The 9,138-nt window shown below is 45.5% G+C and overlaps 1 protein-coding gene across 8 annotated transcripts in view; it reads left to right on the top strand.

Annotated features, from left to right (window-relative positions):
* Positions 1–9,138, top strand: part of LOC121574951 (slit homolog 1 protein) — a 153,327-nt gene that overhangs the window by 11,142 nt on the left and 133,047 nt on the right. For all 8 annotated transcript variants that reach the window (XM_041887684.2, XM_041887692.2, XM_041887676.2 and 5 more), the window contains exons 2-3: positions 3,019–3,090; positions 8,974–9,045. In XM_041887684.2, coding sequence (XP_041743618.2) covers positions 3,019–3,090; positions 8,974–9,045 — 144 coding nt within the window. The remainder of the gene's footprint in view (positions 1–3,018; positions 3,091–8,973; positions 9,046–9,138) is intronic.

Below are 9,138 nucleotides of genomic sequence, written 5' to 3'. Positions count from 1 at the left end.
TCCTGCCCCTTGCTGAGGAGTCTCCCCACGTCTGATGTGAAAAACAGCTGGTCCATGTTGACCTGAGCTACCCAGACCCCTCTCAGACAGGGAACTGGGTTTGGGTCGTTACCCCAGAGAGGGGGCTCTCCCCTGGGTCATGAAGCTTCCTCAGGTAGGGTCAGGCCCCTGGAGGTCTAACCTTACCACTGCTGGAGGTCTGTGCTGACCCAGCTCATCCATCCTTCCCAAAGTGCTTGGGCTCCAGAGAAGCAGTTCAGGCCTCTAACAATTATGAGCCAATCATCTCTCATGTACTGCATTGTATGTATGACCGGGGGACATATACAAACCTGTAGTAATTGACAACATAAGGAGAGAAGAATGGAGAGGTTCTGCTTGTTTATATGACCAGCCCACTTCCCCTACAGTCCCCAACCTATCTCTCTCTCTCTCTCTCTCTCTCTCTCTCTCTCTCTCTCTCTCTCTCTCTCTCTCTCTCTCTCTCTCTCTCTCTCTCTCTCTCTCTCTCTCTCTCTTTCTCTCCTCTCTTCTTTCGCTTCGTCCCACAATTCCTTGGGGGCCATCAGTGAAGGCCACCCTGTAGATGAGACGTTGGGAACCCAAGAGTGTGTGTGTATACCTGTAATGAGCAGCACATGTGTGTGTATCAGACCCCGGGCTAATGAAGCTCACTCTATTATTTATTTCCCGTGGCCGGTCGGTCGATGCACCTGTGTACACACACACACACACACACACACACACACACACACACACACACACACACACACACACACACACACACACCATCTGTCTGTAATGACCACTCTCTCTCTCCCGCCCCGCTGCACTGTGCTATAGTCCCTCGAGTGGTCATTAGACGAGAGGGAGAGAGGGAGACTGCACTGCTTTCGGCATAGCAGTGAAGTGAGGCTTTTTGGTTTTAGGCGTGGGGGAGGGGTGGACCATGCGCTGTTCCGTTTTAATCCTGAGTAAGAAGACATATACTAGCCATACTGACTCACGAAAACGGTGTGTGCCTGTGCGTGTGCTCTGCAGGTCTTCTCAGTGGGAGGATTCTATCTACTGCTGCGACGATCTGTTTCTCTCCACCCGGTCTCTCATGCTGCCAAACACACACACACAAATACACGCTTGCACGCAGCAAACTGGGTTTGACATTTAGCGTCTTAATGGGTTGCTATAGGTTGCCACTAAGAGTTCTAAGACAGTCCCATTCCAGAATACAGATTATAATGTTGTTGTCATGGAACATTTATCGGCAACATGGAAGACGGATTGCTTAACTCTTTATATCTACAGCCCTATCTGGTACCAGTCACTCCCTACCTTTCTACCCCCCCTCCTTTATACCCCTCTCCACCTCCCTCCATCTTTAACTCTGTCTCTACCTCCTCCTATCCCCCTCTTCACCTCCCTCCATCTCTCTATCTCCCTCCCTCCATCCCTCCTTTCCTCTATCCCGAGTGATGGCCAGCCCACAGCAGGAAGGCTGGTTTCATCATATCCACAGTACTTAGCTTCCTGGCCCGGCTGGCCCCATGTCCCGTCCCAAATCCCCTGGACCAGCTAGCGGCTACTGCTAATCCTCTCTGTCTTTGATGGTGGACCCAGAGATAGGGGGGTGGAGAGAGTGGAGAACGAGAGACGTGGATACCATTTTAAATGAGCTGGTGATATTTGAGTGAGGTGCTCTGATAGAATTAGAATTATTGGCGCTCTCTTACATTTTACATTGACACTTTTGTCATTTAGCAGACGCTCTTATCCAGAGCAACTTACAGTTAGTGCTTTCATCTTAAGATAGCTAGGTGAGACAACCACATATCACAGTCGTATAAAGTACATTTCTCCTCAGCAAAGTAATCAGCTAGTAGGAGAAAATCAAGTGCTATTCTTTTTTTTTTTGGGGGGGAGACTGAGATGTCTTATTTAAGATACTCTTTGAAGAGGTAGGGTTTCAGATGTTTTAGAAAGATGGGCAGGAACTCTGCTGTCCAAGCATCAGGGGGAAGCTGTTACACCCCTGTCTCTACACCACTCCAATATGCTCCATAAAGGGCATCTCTCTTCCCCCCCCCCTCTCTCTCTCTCTCTCTCTCTCTCTCTCTCTCTCTCTCTCCTTCTTCCCCTCAAGCTACAAAAGGAAACATGTAAAATGTACATTGTAAATGCAAGAGCAGTGTGTGAACAAGATTATAGAAACACCAGTGTCAGTCTTTAAAGCCTGGTATTCTCAACACCCATTTGCATCTATGTTGGCACTGCCTGGGGAAAATTGTGCCGTTTGTAAAGGAAGATTAAATGTATAACTGCTTTTAATTTCTTTGCATCCCATGTATGGAATGATCTACAGAAATCCATGCAACTTGATGTTAAGATGTCTCTCGGGGGGCAGTTCAAGTTGTTGATTAAAGATGCACTCTCAATCTTTTGTATAATTTCAGCCAGTAGTTTTGAAAGTTGCGCTCACGAGCCAAAAGTGGTCCTGTTTTTATTTGTACTACGTCATCCAATTGTGTACAATGTCATCCATTTTGTGTGATATGTTATGAATTTAGCAATTTGTGTGACATGCTACAAATCCAATTCGTGCAATATGTTACACATTTGTTGTGTTTAAGCTACCAGAGTGCATCTTTAAGGACCTACAGTATTTGCTGAGGAATAGGATTGTTTTACTTGATTGGCTTGCAAATCTTGTATGTTTTTATTATGTTGTATTTGCAAATTGTGTAAATTGTGTATATGCAGGGCTCCCTTGCGAAAGAAGCCTTGGTCTCAATGGGACTTCCTGTGAAAATAAAGGTTAAATAAAATAAAAATGCGTGATTGTGTTTGTGTCCATGCCTATGTGTGCTTATGCATGTGTGTGTGTGGGTTGGCTCGTGACTCAGGTATCAATAGCTAGAGTTGTTTCTGTGCCACTGATTACTGTGTTAGTGAGTCACCGGGCTGAACAGGCCCAGAGGGAGAGACCGGATACATAATTAATATATGTGTGTGTCTTTGCAGGGAGCTGAATGGGAATAACCTCACACGCATCACCAAGAGTGACTTCTCTGGACTCAAGTACCTCCGTGTGCTGTAAGTAATCTACATTATGTTCTTTATTCAGTGTGCATGCACACACCTGCACACACAATTTCCCAAGCATATTATATAAATGTAATACTGTTAATGATTCTGAAGTGTCTTGACAATGTCCATCTATTCTATTTTTATAGACACTTGATTATTTCTGTCACTGTTAGTGGTGATGATGATATTGTAGTGGTTTTAGATATGATGAATGTCTCACACTAACTAACTCTACAGTCCATTATATCTCTTATAAACTCACTTATACACTCTCTCTAGTGTCAGAGTGGCCCTTATACCATCAATGACCAAATACGCACACGCACACACATTACTGTCCACTCCCACACAGTCTTTAGCCCTCTAACTCAGGGCTATAATAGGTCCTAAACCCTGTTAACATGTACAAGTGCAGCCGCTGAATCACTCAGTAGTTAAACAGCACTTGTGATTCCTGGTGTAGGTGTTAAAAGTGTGTGTAGCTGTTAAAAACAGCTCCACTGTAAGGGGAAGTGCTTTAGACTGAAATATGTTTAAAATGTAACTGGAGACTGACTGTAGAACTTGAGATGCTGAAGCCCCCACTGCCTCTACTATTTTAGAGACACGTCATTAGCCCTTCCATATCCCCCTCTCCCACTTACATGTATCTTCACCCTTCTCCACTCTCTCACTCTGTTCCTCCCAACCTGCCTCACTCCCCCTGTCTACTAACCAAACCCCTCTTTCCATTTCCACCCTCCCTCGCCCTCTTTCCCTCTTTTCCTCTTCTTACCTCCCTCCCTCCTTCCTCCACCTCCCCTCCCTCCACCCTCCTCCCTCCCTCCCTCCTTCCTCTCCCCGCCATCCCCGTATAGAGGTTAAATGCCTCCATGTCGCCAGCTTGTCACCAGCGAGGTAGAAGGAAACAGTTCCTTACAGGGGCACTAAAAGTCAGACTACAGCTTTTCCCTGCATGACTGTAAACCTTCTGATTCCTATAGAATACACACACACACACACACGTTATGTTCTTCTATCCTTGTGGGGACCTAAAATGTATTTCTTTTCAAATCCTATTTTCCTTAACACCTAACCCTAAACCCAACCCTAACTCCTACCCTTACCATAACCCTAACCTTAACCCGTAACTCTAACCCAAACCCTAACTCCTAACCCTAAACCTAACTACTAACCCCTTACCCTAACCCTAATTCTAACCCTAACCCTAATTGCAACCCTAACCCTAACCCTAACCTCTAAGCTTAAAATAGCCTTTGTCCTCATGGGGATGTGGGAAATGTCCCCACGAGGGAGAATTTTCCTTGTTTTACTGGGGACATTTGGGGATTTTAGGTCCCCACAAGGATAGAAGTACCAACCCACACACATACACACACACACACACACACACACACACACACACACACACACACGCACACATATGTCTGTCTGTTGCGGTCATGGGGCGGTGAAACCCTCGTATATCTGCCCTCTCTGACTCAGCGGACTAACAGTGGCCTGACCTTTGATCCTTATAAACCCCCAGCGACCCCATAGATGGTGTGTGTGTGACCCCAGGGGAGGGTCCTTACAGGAAGACCGGTTTAACCTTACAGTGAAAGACAGTGTCTGCTGGGGGATTGAGAAAACACACACATACACAAGCACTCACATACAGAAACAAGTCAGAAAAGAAAAACAAGAAACACAGACAGACAGTCTGAGAAAGCGAAGCATGCTGATTGGGCCTGCCGCCGTGATAATCTCTCCTGAGGACTTCCTGTCTGGAAAGGAAATGGAGGTTCACTTGGAGGAGCAGGAATATATACAATACTGTACATTCTTAGAAAAACGGGTTCCAAACGGGTTCCAAAAGGTTTCTCCCCATAGGAGAAACCTTTTTGGTTCCAGCTTGAACCCTTTTTGGTTCCAGGTAGAACTCTGTGGAAATGGTTCTACATGGAACACAAAAGGGTTCTACCTGGAACCAAAAGGGGTTCTTCAAATGGATCTCCTATGGGGACAGCTGATGAACCCTTTTGGCAAGACTGTAGCTCGTTTATGAATGTCTTCCACACAGGGTTCTAGCGCGATGCACACAGAAGTAGGGTTGTCTCGATAACAGTATCGCGATACTCTGAAGTATCGTGGCAAGGAAACAAAACATGAAGAGGATTTATTGAGGAAAACGTTCCTACAAACTAACAGCATTATGTTGTTACCTAGAGTCACATTTGGTTATTTTGCAAGCTATAGCACCCACAATTTTACATAAAGTAGGTTTTTATAGGACAATAGAGTTTAGTCTAATTCAAGTTTTATTTTTTGGCCATGGAAATCTGGTATTGTAGTATCGCCACAACATCGAGTCATACTTAGTTGATACTTTAAAAAATGTCCATTCTTTAATGCTGTCATTGTACCTATGTTTGTCCTGTGACACCGCAAGCTTTTCTTTGGGTGCTGAAATCCATATTTTTTTATACAACTTTTTCAATGGAGTAGGAAGCTATGACTTCAAGCGTGCACTGCCACTCGATACTTGTATAAATATCCATTATTTAACGCTTACTGTGTACCTGTGCTTGTCCTGGTTGTTATAGAGTTGTCAGTTGGATTTGGAATCTGTCGTTTTTTATTAAAAAGGGCATTCTATGCGTCCCCTGACAAAAATAACAAATCTGCCTTGCAAGGATGGGCTGCTCCTTCTCCCTTAACAAGTAAAGGCTCTGTCGTGGAAATTCAACACAGGGACACTCAAAGTCAATATTAAATGAATCACTCTTTATTGTCAGCAAGCTGGAGAGGTCACAGTCAAACTTAGATGCATAAAGTACCGGTCTGAAGTGAGCTCTGTCGGGGCAGTCCCATTAGTTCTCTTATATACTGCTTACACAGACAAGTTATATTTGCATGATTTACATTATTCATTACTCATAATCAATTCATCATTAAAGTTTGGTTCATGCATGTGACCGACCAATATCTCACAAGGCTTCTTCTCTCCAAGCTGAGACCTTGAAACTGAGATATCCCTTTCGGTTCTCAAAACAATGTTCTGGGCGTACTGCCAAATTGCTTATACTGATAGTGAGGATTCTTCCCAGGCACGATCAATCAGTCACTTGCATGAACACAGTCGAATTGGTTATTAGAAAAGCACAAACGTAAAACTTTCCTTCACAGCTCCCTTGGCAGAGGTCGCGTAAAATGTATTTTAATTTAAAAAACTACGGATTCATCACCCAAAGAAAAGCTTGCAGTGTCACAGGACAAACATATGTACAAGGAAAGCATTAAAGAATGGGAATTTTTACAATAATCGACTGATAGCGAATCGATGTGGTTGGTGGTACACTACACCAACACTCATCGCAACTCAACTCCATTGGACAGAGTTGAGTTTACTAAGCTAACAATACAGCAAATCTGTGTCAAATACAATAATTTCAAGGACGTTGTCTGGCACAATGGTACTAATAGGAGAGTGCCATACATTCAAACTCTGCATACAAGGCCAAGCTAAATCAAGCTCACCTCAAGTATTTCAAATATTTGAAACATATATTTGACCCATGTCTGCCACACAGGGGCTATTTCAGGGAGAGGTAGGGGGGTGAGTGGATGGTGGGGCAGTCAGAGGGTGGGGACAGGGAGGGACGAGGGGGGGTGAGGGGGGGGTTGAGTGGATGGTGGGGCAGTCAGAGGGTGGGGACAGGGAGGGACGAGGGGGACGAGGGGGGGGTTGAGTGGATGGTGGGGCAGTCAGAGGGGAGGACAGGGAGGGACAGAGGCAGAGAAAGGGGTAAAGATGAGGAGAGAGAAAGAAACAAAGAAAGAGCTGACCTGACCACAGCTTAAAGTTACCTAGATTCAGAAGTACTTTCTCCTCTTATTCTACCTCCATCTAAATTCATGAGGGAGAGAGTGAGTGGAGGTGAGCTGCACTTTTCTCTTTATATTTATGGAGTGGGAACAGAAACAGCCATTTGCATTTATATTCGATTGGGAGGAAACACAGACTGCTGAGTGGAGCCGTGAGGCCTCACAGGACACGTACACACACATGTACACGCACGCACACACACACACACACACACACACACACACACACACACACACACACACACACACAGAACGGTTCTCTGAATGAAGGAACACTACTGTTGGTTCTAAGACCTGGACGCTTGTCTCTCCCTACACTGTTATTGCAACACTTCCAAAACCATCCAGTGCGTTAGCTTTGGCAGCGTACACGTGTGTGTGTGTGTGTGTGTGTGTGTGTGTGAAGCCTTCAGCGCTAACACCTAGCCAGGCACTGCAGCTCTTTGGACACACACACACACACACTTACACAGTGCTCTGACGTCCCCATGGCCCAGAGGACAGCTTTACAGTGGGTCTCATTCTCCCCCTCTGTTCTTTGAACCACCCAGCCCTGGATCTCACCTTAGTCTCCCCCCTCCTCACCCTGCCTCCCCCTGGTTCTCCCTGCTTCACCCGTGCCTCTCACCCCTGCCCCTACCTCTCCACACCTCCCCCTCCCCCTCTAACCACAAGACCACACCAGACCTCAAGGCACAGTGGCCTGCCTCACTAACCTACCTTCAGAAACTCTTTCCTGGCTATGATCCCTGAGATGCCCCCCGGTGCCAAGATTCCACAGCCAGACCCAGACCACACCGCTACCCTATGTGTGTGTGTGTGTGAGTGAGTGTGGAACACACGATTGCCTTAGGCAAAAGGGGTGCTGGAACTAGCCAGCCTAATATACACACACTTAATAAGTGGCCTTATCAGCCATTTCCCAACATCCCTACCACCCAGCTCCCAACCCCAACCTTCACCGCCCTCGTTCCCCCTACGCCCAAAGCCTTAGGTGACTGAAACACATACTAAAACGGAATGTGGGTAGGCCCACTCTAGGGGATGAGTAGGTTCTGGGACAGCTGGGTAGAGAGAGGGATGGTGCACATGGGATATGTGAGAAGATATGTGGAATAAATGTGGTTCTATAGGGAATAAAACAAAAGGAGAAAATGAACCCTAAGTCAAATAATACAATATAAAGCATTATTGACTGTTTGCTTACATTTCAACATAAACAGAAAATTCCATTTAATTTAGAATAGCAAGCCTAGCATTATCATGCAAAGACAACAACAGAAGCTAGCATACAACAAAGCAGAAATAAGTTATTGTGATGAGTACTGAGGATACGAAGAGGCAGACGCAGGAATCAACAATGTAAAGGTTTACTTAACACTGAGCAAGAGAACAACAACGCGCAAGTACACGACATGACACTAACTAACACACACAACACAACGCTGAACAGTCCAGGGCTTTATAGGGGTGGTGATGAGGTGCAGGTGCGCTGGAGGTGGTTAGAGTGCGTTGGGTTTCCATTAAGGTGTTGCCGAGGTGGTGCGCTCAGACCAGTGGCTCAGTAGACCGGCGAATCAGAGCGCCGGAGGGGAGCAACGGGAGGAGACGTGACAGTTACATGGTGGAATACACGACAATGTCTTATTATTATTACAACTAAATATAAATATTACAGTGATAAACAAGCATTTGTATGTATCTACTTACCATCTGTCAAAGATGCACAATCATTCATCACTAGAAGAAACAATCTGTCAAACGGTCAGGGAAAAAATACCAACTGTCACTTTAGCTTACATTGCTATGGCAACCTGTCAGTTTGTGAGGTTTCTGAGCAGAAGGCGGGAAACTCGTGAGGAGCAACGATTTCATGCGCTGTTCATTTGCGTAATGCGTGAGTTTCAAACAATGCTTGTTTGCATTGCTCTTATACAGTACCACATACTTTCAGAGAAATCTAGCACGCGATATAACCCCGTTTAACTATCTATCTTTGTCTCTTTCTCTCTCTCTCTGTAGACAGTTGATGGAGAATCAGATTGGAGCGATAGAGCGTGGAGCGTTTGATGACATGAAGGAGCTGGAGAGACTGTAAGTAGGCTACAGCATGTGTCTGCGTGTTCATATTTGCTCTCAACGAGGTTTAGGGTTTGGCTCTATTTGAACATCCCTGTCCATCACGAA

Source organism: Coregonus clupeaformis, chromosome 1, assembly GCF_020615455.1.
Source record: "Coregonus clupeaformis isolate EN_2021a chromosome 1, ASM2061545v1, whole genome shotgun sequence".
Lineage (NCBI taxonomy): Eukaryota > Metazoa > Chordata > Actinopteri > Salmoniformes > Salmonidae > Coregonus > Coregonus clupeaformis.
The sequence above is the reverse complement of the archived record's forward strand: the minus strand, read 5'-3'. Positions and strand labels throughout refer to the sequence as shown.